The 20739-nt window shown below is 40.4% G+C and overlaps 1 protein-coding gene across 3 annotated transcripts; it reads right to left on the reverse strand.

Annotated features, from left to right (window-relative positions):
* Positions 1 to 1636: 1636 nt before the first annotated feature.
* MED10 (mediator complex subunit 10) lies at positions 1637 to 5802 on the reverse strand. Of its 3 annotated transcripts, none has more exons than XM_026107131.2 (5): positions 5618 to 5802; positions 5257 to 5340; positions 3990 to 4092; positions 2332 to 2407; positions 1637 to 1906 (listed from the first exon to the last, which is right to left on the reverse strand). In XM_026107131.2, the coding sequence occupies exons 1-5, from the start codon at positions 5743 to 5745 to the stop codon at positions 1869 to 1871; spliced, it is 429 nt and encodes a 142-aa protein (XP_025962916.1). In that variant the 5' UTR covers positions 5746 to 5802; the 3' UTR covers positions 1637 to 1868. The 3 variants fall into 3 exon arrangements, with proteins under 3 accessions (XP_025962916.1, XP_025962918.1, XP_025962917.1); XM_026107133.2 differs by having other exon boundaries at positions 2287 to 2407; XM_026107132.2 differs by having other exon boundaries at positions 1637 to 2407.
* Between the last annotated feature and the right edge of the window lie 14937 nt (positions 5803 to 20739).

Below are 20739 nucleotides of genomic sequence, written 5' to 3' on the forward strand. Positions count from 1 at the left end.
GTTTGTGTTATGCTCAACTTCGTGTGTCCACTAATTATACCTAGGAATCTTTATATAATAAAAAATAGGAATGGTTGATAGCCTTAGTATTTTAGAAATGCTGGCTCCACATTTTTAAAGTGTGGTTCCAAGCAAAAAGAAAGTTTTTCGTATCAGCTCCATATTATCCACACTAAAATCCCCTAAAAAGAAAACTTATCAGACCTCCAAAAGGGCTGCATTCTTAAGAGCTCCTATTTTTTTTTCCTGTTTGTACTTCATTAGCTGGTCATGAATAGAGGAAGGGAGATAAAAGAAGTTAATTAACCTTTCTCCAAAGGAAATATGAGTACTAAGCTTTTACAGAACATTCACAATTTTTAAATGAAATAGCCACAGCATCAACTGGTTCAGACAATTATTCACACATGACAAAAAGATGCAAATTTTAATCTCATTTAAGCATCAGTTGTGCTTTGGGTAGTCTGCCACTGTTTCTATTTGTGATCATATATTTATACTGAATGTAAGGTGACAACATGGAACTTTACAATACTATGCAGATGAGGATATTTGCCACAGAAATATAAGCAACAAGCACTAAAGTCGTATCTGCCTAAGTGTAGACCTGAATTGATAAAAATTAAGTGACAGAAAAAAATTCTAGTAAACCCTGCACTTGTGAAGTAAGTGAAGGCATTTGTGAAAGTAAAAGAAAAAAAATCCAAACCTAGTCTACAGAATTATAGTTGAAGAAAAGCCTCCCAGGGTCTTACATGAGGAAATTTCTTTTCGGTATAAATCAGTACAGTATGGTATGTACAGTACAGTAGTTAATGCATCAGAACCAAAGATGCATAGTTCCTGTGTGTATTTGGATGACTGCACACCTGTATATTTGAATACACTTTTTCTTTATGTAATGCTAATATGCACCTGCAGTTATATAAATGACTGTCAATATATAATATTTCATCATGGAAATTCATGTCTGTATTACAAGAAGTCAAGTTACATTTAGAAGGCTACATGTATGCGCAGTTAAAAGTTCTGCAGATTCCAAAAATTAAGAGATCCTCAAAAACAAGTGATAATCTTAACTGGCAGTACAATTGCCACGCATTAGTTACTGCTTTTGTGATAATAAATTTTCTGAATTACTTCAGCTGTCAGACTGATCTGTGAAATTTAATGTTAAGTGTCTGTGCAATATCAAAGTGCTTCAGTAATAAAATCAGGAAAGATATATGACTAAGTCACCGTCATCTTAAGTTACCTTAAGTTTTTAAGTGCAGTTTTGGTTCCTTTAACTACAAAAACAGCCTTCTGTACCTGCGCTATAGGCCTGGGGATAGACTCCATCAAGCTGTTTTCTGTTAGGCCTATACTACCTATAAATAACAATCAATTTTATAGAAGAGTTTGCAACTATTCAGAAATACAATCACTGATCTCGAAAAATCTCCCACTTCAGCTATTAGAAGTTTTCCTCACAAGGGCCAAAACATCAAGTTTGCATTAGCTTCAGATATAAACTTTTAAAACGCAAGTTTTATAGAGATTTTATTTTTATCACTGTGAGACTGAGGAATGCACTACTTCTCACAGCTCTCAGTTCATTCTCCAAAGAGTAGCACTGGACTGAAACATGCTAGAATTTCCTTTTTTTCATGTTTTTATTGTACAAGTTGCTTACAGAAAATTAAGAGAATTAAAGGTGTCTACATGAAATAATATTACACAAAATAAACACTGTTTAGGAGCCAATCCCTGAATACGCGCACTTTCTATATCCTCAGCCAGCAGCTCACAGAACAAAACAAAAATGTCTTCCGGGCTGCAATTCATTAAGACATACGAAAACTGCAGTCCGCTTGATGGGCTCCATTTCAGTAGAATTTTGCAAGACGAAAGCAGGCTTTTTTTACTGCAATAAAAAAAGCAGTTTACAAATGAAAAATAATCAGGAATAATAAATACATTTCTCCCAAAAACAGACCAATCCACAGTCCTGGAGCATACTTATTGAAAACAAAAAATTATGTTTTTCTGGTCTGGAAATGCACTTTGTGGAAAATACAGTATAATTGCCTGCAGGTATCATAGGAAGTTTCAACTGTAATCTTTAAGCACAAGTCTTCAGAAAAATTCAGTAACTTCAGAAGCAGAACTACCAGTGATCATCAAGTTCCTTTCCAGTCTATCACTGCCATACCTTTTAGTACAGTTGTTTTGAAGGCCTGTTTTCCCCCTCCCTGCAAACAATGCTTTTATAGAGAGAGGTAAGAGTCAATTTATGGAACTGACGTTTTTAGAGCTACTGAAGGCCAACTTAAGGAGGAGGATCTTCACCTCGAATAGCTTTGTACTTTGCCATGTCTTCGGGGAACACCTTGGTTAACTCTTGAATTAGTAGACTTTTAAATTTCTGGAAAGAGAAGAAAATGCATATAGATCACCTGCACCACTTACTTAGTCCATCAAGCAGTATTATCTGATGAATACAAATGTCTGTATACAACAAAGTCTAGTTATACATTTCAATGACCAGAAAGAACTGTATCCAAAAAACCAAACAAACAGAAAGTGACATTACAAAATTCACAGAAAATGCCCAAGTAAAATCTGCTAGGAAAGCATCAGGCAAAATAAAATATTTTTGATTTTCTATAAATTAACTAGCATTTGCACCTATCCAAGAAATGCAAAGTAGTTAGTATCTGTCTGGTTCTTAAAAGCTCTGAACAGTTTCTTCCAAGAATTATAATTTAAAGATTAGCACAACTTGCACTGGAAGTATGTTATACTTGCAAACTTGAGTTTCAAAATATTTTATTCGTATTACTTTTATTACCACCTTCCCTTCCAATGCTTTCCACCTCTTTCAATGAAACTTCTGAGGCAATTTATGAGCCAAAATCCTTCATTACTCCAAGTACTTTCTCATCTCAGGGGATGGGAAGAAAAACAAGAACAAACAAAAACCATACAGGACTACTTCAGTACCTTATTTCCCTTTCAAGTGAAAGGGGATGCAGAAGTGTAGGATAATTAACTAGCAATATTGAAATGCTAGGAAAGTATGCAGTGCTCCCCACCACCACCTCCTACTACCAGCCCTAGGTCACTCAGAACAAACAGGAAATTGGAGCACAATGAGATCCACTGATGTTGTTTTCACTAAGGTTTCCAGTGACTAACCATAAACATTTCACTGTTTAGAACATACTATGCTCCAATTACACCTTCTTAATAATAAGACTTTTTTTAGATGACCTTATTAATGCAAAGTTGATAAAGGACTGGTGCACCTGATTTGATAGGGAATCCCCCCCACCTCCTGCAAGATATATAATTCTTCCTACAACTTTTACAAGCATGCAGTGTTATACCAAAAGAAAAGAGAACCTTATGACATACGGAGATATGCCTATGTTCTGCAGCACAGGTAGCCATACTCTATATGAATTTTAAGCTCAGCCAAAAGATGTTCTGAAACACCAACAACCCTTTCTTGAGTTTTACTGAACTTTGTTTTCTGTTCATACTTTCAGCAGTACATTCCAATGGTTAAACAGTGTGACAGAATGCTCAGGTTATTACCAGATGAAACTACAAGTTCAGAAAACCTAACTGCTAGCATACATTTTAGGTCATTTCATAAAGATTAGCTTGTGCTTGCAAACCATTTGCCGTAGTAGTACTCCAAGACCCATTCCATTCTATAACACAACACACACATTTAGTCAAAAAAACAAAACAAAACAAAACAAAAAAACCATGCAGATAATTGCTTCTCCAATTGCAGGAGAAATTAGAAATTTCCTTTTTACAATAGGCTGTATCATCACCAATTAAAATACAGAGAAGTAGAGCAATCCCTAATGCAAGCCACCTAATAGGGAAAATTTAATAACTGCACAAGTGAAAAATACACAGATTTACAGATAAGTGAGAACTTATCAAAAAAGGTTTTGCATACATTTGCACTTTCATTTTTTCTAGTTTACCTTCATTGTGTCAATTTTTCCTTTTACTTGTTCATTCTTAGCCAAAGCTCGCTCCAGACACTCTTTAGTGTAAAGCTGAGGATTACGGCCTTGATCTATGTATCTGAAAATGTAAGAGATACCACCTAAATGATCATATTCCAAATACAATTTTCACAAAGAAACAGAATTATTCACACTGCTTTCTTTTTGTTACTGAAAAGTGCAATTTAAAACACAGTTCAGGTCAGCCATTTTCAAAAGACAACTCAAGGAAAGCAAGCTTGGGGCCTGCTAACAGCTGCCTCAATCTTTATTTCCAGAAAGGCTGGAGCTTTGAGGAAGGTTATTAAAAGCAAACAAAAATATAGCTATCCAATTCCTCACAGACAATAACACAACACCTTCCACATGAAAGAGAAAGGCGCTCCCTTTCCAACCAAAAGCAAGGAAACCAACCCTAAAGGTGCTCATCATGTACTAACTAGCTATGGGCACCTAGGAATAAGGTACCTAGCAATTCAAGGATGAGGAGGAAGCATCTCTACAAGTGTTAAAAAAGATTAACACACTTGAGTTAGTAAACATATAAGCACATTTTTGCTTTGCAATATGAACAAAATGTAATTGGCAAAGATATATTGTTATTGTATAAATAAAATGGAAGACACAAAACTATTAACATAAGTTACTAGAATAAAGAGTGAAAAATTTTCCTGAGGTAGCTCTATAGTCAGTAACACACCAGAATGTAGCAAGCCGACAGCATCTGGACCGGAAGATGGAGAATGAGTACACTAACTTGAGAGCTACACTGTAAAAGCCATCTTGTATAGCTCTTCCTCCACATTCATGACAGTTTTTACTGTCTTAATTCTGTGCCAACAAGGAAATGGTTGCTAATGAAATTAAACACCTAAACATTGGCCTATATTTTCACCTGCAAGTTTACATCTTGATTTGAATGTAGTATAAAAGTATCTTTCCAAAATAAAAGCTTACCTAGCAAGTCACTAAATGCAGGCAGTAAGACAGATTCTGCCTAATCATGCAATGCCATGCAATATAGATAGGGGGGGGGGGGGAAAAAAAAGGGACCTGAAAGAAAGCAGATGTACAATTCGCCCTTTCCCATACCCTTCTGCCTTCACATTCCAGTGAGATATTCCAAAGACAGAGTTTTAAGAAACAGCCAGTTCTCAGCAGGAGGATCCAACACCACAAACGCAGGCTACCTCAAACCACACAGCCTACAACACCTTCTCTTCCAGACACGGTTATTACTCACTCAAAAACTTCCAGGGGCACGCTGATGTCGTGAAGCTGCTGCCGGCACTTGTCGATATCCTGCAAGCCCGTCACCATAAAATTCCTGGAAGAGAAAGCGGGGCACGCGTTTCGCTAACCCTAACCGCCACTGACAGGGGCCGCTCGCGACACAAAGCCCCAGCCATCGAGCCCCCCGCCGCGTTTCGGCACGGCGGAGGGGCGCCAGCGGCGGCACCAGGCCAGGGGCACCTCCCGCCAGGGCCCCGGGGCAGGACCCGGCCCGCAGCCGGGGCTCCCCGCGTCGCAGCCAGGCCCTGCCCGGAGAAGAGGGGGGCAATGAGCCGCCAGCCCGCCCTGCCCTAGGCCGAGGGGCGCCTCACAGTTTCTGGTTGAGGCCAGCCTGGCTGCTGGGCTGGAAGTCGCTGACGATGATGCCGAGCTGACGGATGTTCTCCACGAACTTCTCCAGGTGCTCCTCCAGCGAGTCGAACTTCTCCGCCATTGCCATGCTCGCCACCGCCCACTTCCGGGCGCCTCCCTGCAGCTTCCGGATTGCCGCACGCCACTTCCGCCCTGCCGGCAGGGTGGGAAGGCGGCTGGGCGTGGAGGGGCTTTCTGGGCCTGTCGTGGCAGAGCGTGGCTGGCTGTGCGGCTGCCGGGGTGCCATGCCCTGGGTTTTCAAGTCTCCTCTCCTCAGGAATCACTCCATGTTTTTTAATTTCTCCGGCCGTGTTTATCCACTTGGTGCCTCTCAAAAGACAGTCCAGCGCTGCCTCCGGCTTTGGCGCCCAGGACGTTGATGGGGCCAAGACATGGCAGCAGGTGTGGGCGGGAGGTGGTCCCGTGCTGTGTCCGGTGCAAACGTGCTCCACAGAAACTGCCTGTGCGGGCCATACAAAATCACGGGACAATTAGAGCAAAATTAAGATCTAAGGAATGCCCAGCAGCAAGGACCACCAGTCCTTCCATGTGTTGGAACTGCATTGTCTGCAGGAGTCCTTGAGAAAGCACCATGTACATGCTTATTTCATGGGAATTGCCCTGTAGCCAAGATGTATGAGGCTTCAATTCTTTAGTTAAATATGGTGCCATTAGATTGAATACCTCATGTATACTCATGTGAATGCTTTGTAATTGTTAGAGTATGCAGTATTAATTGTAACTACAGGTTTTATACACATAATGTCTTGGACACTTGATTGTATTTCTCAAGAAGTTTCTGCTCTTTTATTAAAAGGACTTTATTAAAATGCCCCAACCACCTGCATACAATTCCTGTCTGCCTTGAGCTGTGTCCTTTTTTAGTAGTACCTTTGCTCCTAGAGAGTTCAGCAGTTGCTTATGTCATTTCGTCAAAGTAGGTATCATACAAGCCTCAAAATGTTCCCGAGACTAGCATTCAAACACAATTTGTCATTTATGATGACTTATTTTAATTATGTGTCTCACTTTATGGAACTGAAGGATGCTCAATTCACCAGTTTCACAACTGATGGAAAATGAATTGTAGACAAAAGTAAGATCTATAAACCCTAATTCGCACAGGTCAGTATTGGCTTTTGGGCATTCTAGATTTATCAAATATATGAATGCAAATAATGAGAAATATTTTTACTCTGAAGGCAAATCAATACTAAATTATAATTAGCATCTTTTACAAACTCCAGATAATTGGAGTTTGACAATATGGATCATTCAATAGCCCTCAGCACTACTTTCCTTTGTTTTTTTTAATTTCTTTTTACCATATAGCATCTCTAGGAATTTTTCAGCAGAACCCAGTTGAGTAGGAAGCATTCAAAGCAACTAATAGCATCCCTGAAAAAATTTCCAGCACTTCTTTTGAAATGGTGAGATTTGAAAACTCACTGCTAATGCTGTGGCCCACCAGACATGGGCTGCTCCATCTAGATCTTTAAGTGTCTTTCTGTGTGACTTCCCAAAGACATGATCTTTCTTGCCAGTCCACTCTTATGAAACTGTTCTAATCCACTCTCATTTTGTTTTTTCCATTATCATTTTCTCTGTCCTCAACAAATACCAGCATGTTGCTGATATTTTTAACTATCACTTCGAACCTCTCTTCTTTTGAGTTTCCCCTTTGTGTTACACTGTTACACGTTATGCGTGTCAAGTCTATGTTATAACTTACATACAAGTTGTTCTTCGTTTTCAGATACTTTCATAGCTTACATCTGACTCCAGTTCGCTTACCACCCTGATGCTGTACAAAAGGTTAAATTCTAGTCCTGATCCATTTGCAGTTTAGAGCCCACTACCTGCGTGAAAGATTTTCAGAGGTTTTCATGGTTTTTCTCATACTGCCATTAATAACCATAAATGTGCAAAAGTAAGGTTGTGTGTAATTATCCTATTGCTTCAGTGCATTCCATCAAATTGCTCATTAAAATTACTTCCCTTGATACTCACAGTAAATTTCACAGCTGCAAGTTGCTGTCTACTGGTACAGTCTCTGTGTTAGAGATCATCTTTGTAAAGTTCTTAGCACAGTAGGACCTAATGCATGGGTAAAGGCCATATATGCTACTGTGATACAAGTAACCGTGCAGATCTAAAAAGCAGGTATTTTTCCGCCTGTGTCACTCCCAGTGTCTGATCAGTAGATGTGCTCCGACAATGCCTGATTCTACACATAAAGGAAGCCCTCAGGCTTTCCTTTTATCTGACAGGGAAAATGTTCACCTGGAATGCAGGATACCTGGATTTAAATCTCTCTTTTACCTATAAGAATCAGAGTCTACAGAAAGCCTTGATCTCAGAGGCTAGACTATATTTTTCAGTGGGGTCCTTTCAGTTCCTTCTTCTCATTGTGGCTGTTCCACTTTGTGGGGAAATTAAGTATTCCTTGGGCAATAAAAGAAAAGAATTGGCATACCACACACAAAGAAATGGAGGAACCAGGGACTCATTATCTAATAAGTACTCATAATCTTCTCAACCTCTCTTATATCTGCTGGTAATGAGTGCTTTTCTAAACTGTGTAAAAATAGAAGAGTTAATATACACAGAAGAACTTTGCTTGATAATAAAAAACATAATGGGATCATCTGAGGAATGACAAAATATTAGTCTGTATTAAATAATCCAGATATAATTTACCCTGTGGGAAGAGTATCTGACATGTTTAAGTTCCTGTGGCACTTCACAATAAATGTGTGTTTTATAAACAGCTTCTTTCCAGTGCGTCTGTTTTCAGTTGAATCTGAGAAGATCAGTCCAGTAATCTCAATTAAAACTAAAGGTCAGCCCTTCATGTCTTCCAAAGTACCACTGATTGAAAAGGAATTAGCTGTCAGTTTACAGCAGATAAGAATCTGACCCTTTGATTCACAATGAATTATCTGAATATTTGAAATAAGAATTAAACCAACATAGATATGATATTTGGTCAACAAATTTAATGTAGTTTATATATTCATAGTCACAACTTGCAACCATTTTTGTTCCACAATGAGAACCATCAAAATCATCTATCAGCTATCTGCTCAGTGCTCAGCAGTGGTAAAAAATCATATGGAAAGTTAGGAATTGTTAGGAAAGTATTTTGAGAATGAAGCAGAGAATGTCATTGTGCTATTGTATAAATCCACAGTTCACCCTGACCTTGACTACTGTGTGCAGTCCTGGTTCCCTCAAAGTCAGACTAGACCCAGAAATGATTCAGGGAGGGGCTGCCAACATGACGTGTTTTCTGTACTAGGAAAGCCTGAGTAGACTGGGTCTTTTCAGATTGGGAAAGAGCCCACCAAATGGGGCAATGACAGATGTTCTGCTTTATCTACAAAGCCATGAGTGGTCTGGTGTGGCTGGACTGTCTTCCAACACAAGAACTAGTTGCCATCAAATGAAGCCAATGGGAGACAGGTTCAAAACACACAGAAAGAAGTGATTTTTGTCATGCAAGGCTTAATATGCTTGTAGAATTTCTTGCCGAAAGATGTTGTGGACACTAAAAGTTTAATTGGATTGAAGGGGAGATGGGACAAGTGCTTGGTAGAGAGAGTTACAGAGAGGTAGATGAGCCACCCCTAGCCCAGGAAATCCCCTGAACTGAAAGTAGTCCAAGTCCAGGATTAGTCTAATACATGTTCTCGCTCTTAAGTGTTTGCTTCTAGTTGCTGTTGAACACAAGATGTTGGGCGAGATAGAACCTTGATTCGAATCTGTGTGGTTGCTGTTGTGAGGTTGTGGCTGCTCGAGCTGTCAAAGAAGGACCAGTTCTGTGTAGGTTGTAGAGGGATTGCATGGTGGTTTCTTACCACACAGAGCATAAAAAAAGGTTGATTTGAGACTGTTTATATGGGCCTTAAGGTCTGAACAAAACTCGATTCACCATTTTCTTTCGTGATATATGTCAGATAAACCACCCTTCCAGTGTTATATGGCGCAATGCAGTATTTAATTACTGAAAGCACTGTCATAGTCATTTTTTCTTCTCAGAGTTATAAATAACCACAGATTATTCATCTTTTTGTCCATCTCCTGCATTGTCCTTCTCCTCACAGCTTTCATTTTCTGCCACTGGCCAATAACATGGAAAAAGCAAATGAAAAAGATAAAGCCCATTGAGTTCCAGTGATGTACATTTTCTCTCCTTATTTCTTGCTCCTTCCTGTCATTCACTTCTTTTCTTTTCCTGCACGATTGTTTCTAAAATACAGACCACTTCTTCCTCATTCTGTCTCTGTGAAGACCCAGAAATGCAGTTAAAATTTCAGGTCATTAACAGAGAATGTCACCTACCTAAAAATTCCATTTTATAAGCCAACTATTCTTCATTGTTTTAAATACAACAGGTGATAAGCAAAAGAGAAGCAGGGAAGATAAGTGTGAGCAGCACAGAGAATAGCTATTTATCTGTTCTTGATAAATCAGGTTGATAAGACTTATATTTAGGAATTTTTGGACTTACTCAGAAGCATGCTGCAATGTATTTTTATATTAAATGGAATAAAAGCGATGTGATAAAATAAATCTCAAAGATATACATTCCCATTATTCAGCTGAATAAGAGGTGTAATTATAGCTCCCATACAGATCGTGTATTTAACAGCTTGCTCATTAATGATTTGAAAAAACCTACTTACCACAGATTGTGGGTGGTGCATTTATGCAACATGGCTGGATCTCAGCGTTACTGAAATCATCTAAATATATTTATCTAAGCAGCCGCAGGATCAGGCTTTTGTTCATGTAATTTTTGCTCTTCCAAGTCCAGTAGATCCTCAGATGTTCTGGGACCTAATCCAAAAATAACGGAACCCCATGGGACTCTTTCTATTGATGGTAATGGACTTTGGATGAGAGAGCCTTTTTTGCAATTCTGGCTCCAAGGAAGCCAGCAAGATATGATAAAGAGCTTATGCGTATGTTTCAGGCAGGAACTCGATTTCCGTAGCATAATGACAATGCATCTAGAACTGCAATATTGAAAACTTTTGTTTCATACTATCCCTAAATATTATATAAAGAATTAATTGATAATTTTATTTGAAAAAAAATATGCTGAGAAATCAACGGAATTATTTGATTTTTTTTTTCATCTGAAATATTAATCTTATTTATTTGACTGGGTCTATATTGCATCCATATTGTCACCACATGTTATTTAAAAAAAAATCTGTTCTTCTGAAATGCAGAGGCATTTTCAATATTTACCAAGTACCTTCACATGATTTTTCCCACAGATGTGAGAAATGTATATATATAGTGCTCTTAGAAAACTATTAACTTTTCATTATAGAATACCAATAAGTAAGATTGATTAATCTCTTTTTGCCTTTTTTTGGAGCTATATTTAAAGCTGATACTTTTCTCATTACCAGAGAGACAGGAAAGAAGGCATAGGAGTACCCCAGGCGGTAGAATATACCAAGATTCCCAGACCACATCTGAGCTAGCAAATGAAACAGACCTGGGACCATTCTCTAGCACTGAGTCCAGCTGGTACAGAGCTGCCCTTACCTATATTCTGACCCCTGAAATTTGCCTGAAGACACTTCAGGGAGAATGTTAGTTGGTCTAGGCCAAAAAGCTGACTGGGTACTTTGTAACAGTTGAAGGACATGGATGGTTGTGTTCGTTTGTGCCATTCCCTGGCACTTTTAGTTTTTCTAAGATAGAGCTATGCACGGTGTACAAGAGAAAGGAATACCTGTATGGGTTTAGAACAGAACAAATCAGAAAATCAGAAAGATTACTTAGTATTTGCAATTATAACCTGTCATGAAAGTGTTTAAGCTGTATGTCCGCCAAGCTTCATGGAGCCATTATTAACAGTATGGAACTACTGGCACTGTCACCTTGGCCCTGGGAGTAGTCTTGAAACTTGCAGGGACTTCATGCAAGAGAGTTTGGATTCAGTAGGCACTACAGGATTCAGCCTACTCTCCCTTGATACAAGCAACCAACTACATATGATAAAAATGAAGGGTCATAAGGCTACTTCCTGAAAGGCACTATGAGACAGGTAGACATTTGAGCTAAAGACTCTCCTTTTTCTATTCGTTTTGTTGTTGTTGTTGTTGTTGTTGAAGTAACTCTTTAAGTTTTAGATCATTTTTTGCACACTTTTGCATTCATATTCTACCCTCTTTAGTATCTCTCTGTATCTCTGGGAAAGATACCTTCTTTCCTGTTCATGCCCAGCATCCAGTCTTTAAATAAGTTTTACTCACGTAAGTAGCCTGAATAAGATTCTAATTTACAGTTACTGATTCTTTGCACACCTCTCTCTGCCTGCTGAAGGAATGCTCTATTATCCAGTTACTCCTGTTGTGATGTATTTATTCTTTAATCAAATAATTGAATCATCTCTCAGTCTTCTATATGATAAATTAAACAAACTGAACCCTTTACATCATTTTCTTGAATCACTTTCACCTTTTCCTGTACTGTTTCCAATTTTTCAATATCACCAGAAAAGGCAATATGAACTGCACATCGAAATCTAGTATTGGTCTCCACAGAGGTGTTAGTCTTACTCTCCCATGCTTTGTACTGCTCACTCCTTCCCTATTAATACATCCCAGGATTGCACAACTCCTTTTTGCTACAGTGTTCCACTAGATGTTTGTGTCGATTTGCTGGCACATTATGACCCCTAATTCCCTTTCAGATTACTATTGTAAGGAATATAGTCTCCAGTTCCGTAAATGTGGCTTGCACAATTTGCTTCTAGGAGAATGAGTTTGCCATCATTTGCACTTCTTTGACAAATTGTACTATTCAGTTTACGCAGCCTCCTCGCTATTTATCACTTTCTTGACCTTTCTGCCCACTCTTTATTTTATTTGCACTTTTATATTTACCTCCACAGCATCAATAAAACTATTATATGCCAGGACTAGACCCCCCAGGGAACTCCACTGGGACCATTGCCAAATAAAATTTTGCAGGCGAATGACCCCAGGAACAGATCACTTGATATGTCACATTGCTCTCAGAACTGATTTCAGAGTGATTTGACTAGCTTGATCTGAGTAGAATTGCAGAAGAAGCCTGGAATAAGGGATTGCTCCCAGATCCTGATTTTACATGTTGTATTGTGTCAGGTTTGCATTGCTCAGCCTACTAAAGTTGTCCAATACCAGAAGGCCTTATGTTCCTGCATGTCCCTACACTTCCTGCCTCAGGCCATGCCACACACACCCTTAGCATCTTATAAAAACACCATTTTCAGGAGCATTCAGTGTCCCTCCCTTTCCAAGACAGCTGTAGTAGCACAGGTACTCAGACTGCTCTCTGTACTGTGCAGGCTGAAAAGATAGAGCAGGAAAAAGTCCTCTCTTATGATAACTCTCTATGTAACTCTCTTATGATAAGCACACAGCTTGGCTCTTCTCTGTGCTTCCTTCTTGCTTTCTACTTCTCAACACAGATCTTTAGACAAAACATCAGAGCACTGCCATGTCCACCCTTCTGACAAATGGCTGGTAGCCCTCCTGTCTTGGCAGTTCTTCTGAGATACAGTTTGCAATAGAGTAAGTCCAACCAAAGCCCCTCTAAACCAAAATGTGGTCTAGAGATGGAGGTATCTGCAGAGAAAATCACTATGGGCAATAGTTCACTGGAACGTGTCAGCACTGGGGGCTATGTGTCTTCCTACTTCCTTTTCCCTTCACAGATATTTCTGAAAGGGAATTACAAGCTCTGGCTGAACCCATCTTGGAAGGCACATACTGTTTACCAGAGGATGGGGAAACAGAGGATACTAAATGTCCTAGGGGCCATGGCAGACAAGGCTGACCATACAGAGGTAAGGAAAAGCCTGCCCTGGTGCCAGAAAAAGGCTGAGGAAGAGGAAGAGCCCATATGTTCTGGAAACAGGAAGAAATTAAATAGGAAAAACTGATTCAGGAATTGTTTGGTCCCTTTCCTTTTCATGACCTTGGTGCTTCTGAGTGGAACCCTTCCACTACCTGTCTTTCCTCTACCACCAGAACCAGAGTGGAAGACTTGCTTACAGCCTCCTTCAACAAGCATGGTCTGGGTGTGGTCCTTGTCCTGGTCTCAGGAAAAGGCTTGGCCAAGCCTCATGGGACACTGTAAGAAAAATTACCTTATGTAGAAGCCTGGATAGATCCTTTTCTTCTGGTTTTCACATATTTTTCTACTTGCGCATGTCATATCCAAATGCCACCATTGGCTCAGATTCCAAGGATATGTATGATTCTTGTGGTAAGACTTGTGAGAATGGGTGCAGGTGGATGAAGGCCCAATTTAAACAACTGTCCAGCCCTGTAACTATGATTATGTGCCATGAAGGTGAAGTAAACACCCCACACTTGGCAGCCCTCTTCCCCACCTGAAAATGCCTCTCTGTTTCTGACAGGGGGAGAGGGGAGACCAAGATGGAAGTTAGTAGAGTGGTCCAGGCTTGGAGAGGGAAGAAGTTATCTTCAGGGTTCAGCCCCTGCCGTCTCCTTCCCCTGATCTCCTACCAACCCTGTGGTCACAGTGAGAATGACATTTGAGCACCCACCTTGCCCAGGTTGCCTATCAACCATGTGGTCGCAATGGTGCTGGGACTGCCATGTCCTTTTGAGTCTGAATCTCCTTGTGAGACACCCAGCACAGTATACATTAGCTCAGATCCTGCTGTGTGGGCAGACACTTCTCAGAGGCTGCCATGGGAAGCTGAAGCAAAATGTTGTTTGGAGAGAAGGAAAGCAGGTAACAGCCAGCAATTGCAGCGACAGATTTTAAGAGACTTATGTGTCTTGCATAGGGAATTCACAAGCTTAAGAGGTTTCATGGAGGATTGTGCATCTCTTACATGATTGGTGTCACAGAGGTATGGAGGCAGGGAAGCAGAGTCTAGGAGCAGAGAGAAAGAAATGGAGGTTAAGGTCAGAACCTATGCTGCATTATTGCTGCTACCCTTATGAGCATTGGTTCTGAATCAGATGTTGAGTCAAATATGCACATATGGCCCCTCCTTTGCCTTCTCGGGATCTGGAAGCACTAGCAGTGGTAGTACCAGGCTTGGTTTTATGAGCAGGAGGAGCAGGAGCAAAAAAAATCTGGAATGGCCAACCAGCACTCCTGCCTGGTACCATAAGGGGCAGTAGTAAAGCACATAGATTGGGCATACTGGTGGCTACCTGAGGTTCACCTACTCACAGTTAGCTGAGCAAAGATAGACCACATAGACTCTGCAGATGATCACAGTTTAGTCCACATGTGTGTCTCAGAATGGCTGGAGCAGGTAAGCAATATCTGGCACAGCATAGATAGATACTCAGACATCACCAAGCTGATACCAGTGGCTAAGGAAGAAAGCTTGGCCTCACTAATGAAGAAAGACTGAGGCATCATCAGTCAGGCAGACTCTGAAGCCAGTAGTTCTGTCTCTGCTACTTCTTTGATAGTCAGCTAGGACTCAGTGGTTTTGTTTACAATAAACACTGTTCATCACCACTGGTGCACTTGTGGCTGAGGCACAAATGAGTACACAGAACTTGTGCAGCCCTAAATTAAGCTGCTATGAAGTCATGCCTAAAATTTAACAAGATTTTCTATTTCTCGTGTTTGAGAATGAGGATATCTAGGGTCATGCATTCTGTCTCAGACCTCCAAATAAAGCAATATTCTTTACACACTACCACACTGAGTACTGCAGAATAGCTGTTGTGGCTCATGATCTCATCTGAGATAGTAGATAAAAAGCATTCCTGTTGATGCACACGAGACTAGTGTTCCCCTGCACATCCACAGCCCGCAAGTAGAATGGGCCAAACCCCCCTCTTTTTAAGTAAGTGTTTCTGTTAAAGTAGCAGCTCCAGCTTTCAGCCTGCTCATACTGGGCATTGCTATGTTCTGATGGTCACTCTTGTTACGTTCCGTAAATAACTGGCATTCTTTTCTCTGTGATCAGTGGCGTTCAAATGTTAGCCAATCAACGGGGGTGAGCTCAGCATAAAATTACGAATCTTGCCTTAAATATCTGCAGGTTATAATTCATGCTTACCATGATGTATTGGGAATGCAATAATGAATGGAAGTGACAAACTGAAAAACACAGAAACACTTGTGACCAGTCTGTGTTTATGGTCTCATTTTTACCAGCAGCAAATCATCCTGCAAAAAGACTAGCAGAGCATCAGGCTCAGTAGCTGCGGGAAGCTTCATTTATTTCCATTGCTGCTGGGCTTGTAAGGCAGCAGTACAGAGTGAAAGCAGAACACTGATTAGGCTGCCAAACCACTCGTCCTTTGCATGGCACGTGACATAGTGTTTACTAGATTCCTCCTTACATTGGCCCTACAGATGCAACAGTGAAGCATGCAAGAAACTGCCATTTTTGCCTCCACAGTACAAAGGAGCTGTCACCCCAAATTTATTTCAGGAACCCAAGTGCTGAAGCACATGAATGTGAGCATCACATCTGTGATGCTATGAATTCAGTATGCTTGTTGGTCCAGCCATACTCATGGGTCACTCTTGCCGATTGTGAATGTGGTTATCAGTTTGCCCTCTTAACATAATACAGACTTTTTCTTTTGTGGAGTACCAAAATGTATTTTGGGCTGGAGCAGTATTTCTCAACCTTTTTTGTAGAAGTGACCTCCTTTTGGGCCTGTCTTCCTGGGACTTCTTTGAGTAAGATCCCTTTCTGGCCAAGGACCAGTGAACAACCAGCTGGTGGCAGCAGCAGTTCAGCTTCTCCAAGATGAGTGGGTGAGGACTTGGTTGTAGTTGCCAGTGACAGTGTGTGTAAACACATACTCCACACTTTTGACAAATAGAGCCACTTCTAGTGATCTTATAATTAATCCTTTTTTTTTTTAATATTTAGTTCTCTCTTTCTTACCCCCTTTGAACCTTTTCATGGTAGCTTGGGAGTTCTAATTGTTTGAGGAACACCCAAGCTAAAGCTTCTCTCTTGCCATGGTGATGACAAAGGTGATGTTAAGATCTTAGGAGAAAGAAGAGAGAGTTCTTTGTCCGTTAATGTGTCACAATTGACCTTTCTTAAGGCTATGTGCTGTAAAGAGGAATATGACAGAATGTAGTTAGATCTGAAGGGAGCACAAAGGTAAAGGATTGGCCAGAGTCAAAGCAAAAGGGTCTAGCAGGCATCAAAGATGAGTGTGTTGTCCTGTAATTCAAGTGTGACCTTAAGAACATCTTATAGAATGGTTCTAATACTTCCCTATCTTTACTAAAAGCACTTCATGGAGTGCCATCTTTAGACACATTAGCCTTTTTTTTTTTTTAAGCTGCATCACTCTGGCAGTACATACTTTTAATCCAGTCTACCAACACACTCTTTCTTCTTTCTGTATCTCTTCTTTCTTCATCTGCTCCTCCAGATTTATGTAAAAATTCCTTATCATTGACCCCTCAGCACATGACCTTTGTACATTGTACTATTAAACTTTATCCTGTTTCTGTTACTTCAGATGAGCAAGAGCTCTGGGATGCAGTTTTAAAACTTCAGGAGGCAAAAATGATTTGATTGCATCATAAAGTATCTGAGACTAAATTGCTGGAATTCCAATATTCTGCCTTTAAAGTTGAGCTCCATGGGTTTGACTGTCCGCATACGTTAACTGTGTTTGCTTCGTTCACACTGATATCCATTTGTTACTTAGGTGACCTAGGGTCTTAGTACCTTCTTCTAGCTGGGGGTTAAACTGTCATACTGAGCAGATAATCAGCTACCTGTGTGAGTCCTAAAGGGACTGGAGTGCTGCTCAGCCATCAGCCTAGCGAAGCAGTTCTAGAAGCAGCCCTCAACTTTGTGTAGAGTGTACTGCTGCTTATGCAGGGTGCCTCTCAGACTCTTCTTAGAGTACAGAGGCATTCATCACTATATGGAGACTTAGCTTGCAAAAAAAGGTGTTTTCTAGGGCTCAGCTAAAAGCTCAAATACATATTATTTGCCCCCACTTAAATGCAGGAGATCTGTAAGGCCTCCTTGGTGGCTGTGGTTCTCTGTTTATATGCAGCAGTCCAGAAAAGTTCATGGTCTTAAGAAATGCTAGCCAGAAAGTGTAGAAAGTCACTATCTACAAATACAAACAGGAACTTCTGAACCTTAGAATGAACGTTATATTGTTGCCATTCCTCCAAACATTGCATGAAATACACCTTCCTGTTTCCTTGATTTGTAGGGACTTTTACTTAATACCTCAATAGGAAAAAAAGAGCTGTTTAACCATAATAGCTGAGTTGCTCAAGTGTGACTGCGAAGGGGAGCTTGTAACACGAATATGTGGCCTGAAGATGTCAATGTTGAAAGTCAAACAAAGTGAAGGATGCACTGTACTTTTATTTTAGGAGAAATTTATGAGTGTTTTGCATGCTTTACAATAAGGTTTCTCTCAGAATAACTAATCATATCTTGCATTTGTGCACAAGTGTAGGACTTCAAACATACTTGTGTGTATGTGAGATGGTGATCTCTGACACAAAGTAAAGGACGTTCTATGATTCAGAATTCCTGAATGCAAATCTCTTTTAATTGGTAAGTAGCAATACTCCAGGGTGAACATCGTGGACATTAAAAGCTTCTTCTGAACATTTCTACTGCTGTGCAGACTTAGAAAACAAACAACCATGCTCTCCAGGCCTCCTCATTCTCAAAAGCTGTTGTTGTGATATGCAAGCTATTCATTTATCTAAAACATTACCTTTGCATTTACCTGGGCTTATCATGTCTGTGGAGTAGAGGTCACCTCGTGTATTTCATTCTTCTAACTCAGTGAAAGAGAAGAGAAATGCCAGATGGATTTCTGGTGCTGAGAGAAAGGTAACTTCAGAGGATGTGTCAACAGTAACATAGGAACTGCACATGCACCGCTACAGGCTTTTACATTCCTGGATAGAGTATTGTTTTGTGTCTTTGTTCTTTCTTCATGTTTGTTGCTAGCAATGCCTTTCCTCTGAATAAACTCTGTAATAAGTGATGTTGCCACTTTGGAGGATGAAAGGAGGCAGACAAATAATGAAGAATCTAAGATGGCTAGTAAGATACCAGTAGGTGTTGGGAGAAATCAATCAGGCAAAGCAGGGAGAGACGAATATATAGCGTACTTGTTGGAAAACCATGTGTTTGCAGATTTGTCAATTAAAACTTCAGTTCAATCTAGGGAGGAAACTCTGACCCATACTATCAAGGAATGGTACCTACCAAACTGATTTAGATAAACAGCTCTTTTAGAATTCCATATCTAGAGGCTGGCCTGATGCTGAGTACAACACACAAACCCTAAGATTTTAATGTCAGCTAGAGCAATCTAGCTGCAGACCTGCAGAGGAAGGCAAGAAAGACTAGTAGAAGACAAATTATTCAAATAAAAAATCTTTCCAAACTTCAGTGAAAGCCATGAGGCATGGGATTAATATAAGTATAATGCAAATCAGCAGTGATCTAGTCTCTATTTTCACACATTCGTGGATACCAACACATCAGATGCCCAGGAACTTAAAAGCTTAATTTTCTATCTTCAGGGATTCTCCTATTCTGTTGTACAGTCATGTCTATCAGCTTCTCAGGCTCCATCTTACATGGTTGAAGGGGACTGCTTCCATCTGCAGCTTGGAAGAGCATTCCAGTCCTTCATTCATCAGAGACCTAGAAGCCGCCTTTAAATTTTAAGTTCAGATACATTCAGTACCACTCACTGTACAAGCATTTGATCATGTGATGAAGTCAGTGCCCCTCCCTGACATTTACTTCTGAAATATATTTATAAAGAGTTACCACCTCGCCATTCAGTCTTCACTGGGCCAGACTAAACAAGACAAGAGCTTCTAATTCTTCTGAGAAGAGGTGCATTTGGTTCCCCTAAACATCCTATAAATGCTTCTTTGCATCTGTTCAATTTAGGTAACACATTCTAATATAAATGGCTAAACCTGTGCTCAGGCCTTACAGCTCTCCTGCAAATAATATGCATCTCAGCTTTTAACTGAGCCCTAGGTAACTTACTTTTTTTTTTTGCAAACTCATAAATAATGAGAAAAACACTGTCAGAAAGTAACACCTTCTTGGTAGCCTCAGATAAGAACAAATTGACATTGCACCTGCAATTGGGAGCTCTGAGTCTCCAGATAGTGAGAGATGCCTCTCTACTCCAAGAAGAGCCTGAGAGGTGCCCTCCATCACCAGCAGCCCACTCTACGCGAGGTCAAGGGCTGCTGCTGAGCCTGAGCTCTAGACACTGTCCTAGTCAGTGTTCTAGTCAGTGCACAATGGCCGAGCCTGAAAGCAGCTCTCCAGGTGAAGATGTACCAGAAATATCTGCCAGATGTCAGCCTATGTTTCACACCCAGATGTCCTTACCTGCCTGATTCTGAAGTCATTGATCACTCTAGATGTGTTTATGCACCGTAAGTGGAGCAACCGGTCCTGTTCCAAAGTGAGAACATGGGAGTAGCATCTGATAGATTGCAGACTAGGTCAACCTGACTTCTGCACATGGAACTGGTAGACATGGTTCGACTGTATGTGGTAACACAGAAGAGTTGTCGATCAGGATTCTGTAGAGAGAGATCATGCATCAAAATGCAATTTTTACAGAATTACAGCAGCCCTTTTCCAGTTTAGGTTACTCTTCAAAACCACGGAAGACACTGTTTTAGGCCTCTCCTGGGGAAAAGGAGAGTATTTACTTGTAAAAGATTTTATGGAATATAATGCTCCTATATGCATAAACTGTCCATTACTTTACATCCTCTGCACAACAGATATAGTTACACGTTAGTTCTTGCCTTCACTACCCCCTAGTTCAAAGTGTTTATTTATTGTTTTCTCTTTTCCAGTCTCTGAAGGAAAAGAGAGCTGTGGGGGCAAAGATTCTGGGAACTGGGTTTTCCCTCCTGTGCCACACACAGTCCCAGGAGGATGGACCTACCCAGTCTGGAGGGGAGCAAGTATGCTGGGGACAGGAGATATCTGCTGTGCCAAGGAGACAAAGATTGTCTCCTCATTACCCACACACAAACAGAAATACAGAAATACATACACACA

Source organism: Dromaius novaehollandiae, chromosome 2 (genome assembly GCF_036370855.1).
Source record: "Dromaius novaehollandiae isolate bDroNov1 chromosome 2, bDroNov1.hap1, whole genome shotgun sequence".
NCBI classification, from domain to species: domain Eukaryota; kingdom Metazoa; phylum Chordata; class Aves; order Casuariiformes; family Dromaiidae; genus Dromaius; species Dromaius novaehollandiae.

Excerpts from the sequence above, each read along its gene's own strand:
- MED10 (XM_026107131.2), bottom strand. The coding sequence starts at position 5,745 with ATGGCAATGGCGGAGAAGTTCGACTCGCTGGAGGAGCACCTGGAGAAG. Across the intron at positions 5,341-5,617 it reads GCTGGCCTCAACCAGAAACT|GAATTTTATGGTGACGGGCT; the intron begins GTGAGGCGCCCC and ends TTTCTCTTCCAG. Across the intron at positions 2,408-3,989 it reads GAAAAATTGACACAATGAAG|AAATTTAAAAGTCTACTAAT; the intron begins GTAAACTAGAAA and ends TTCTCTTTCCAG.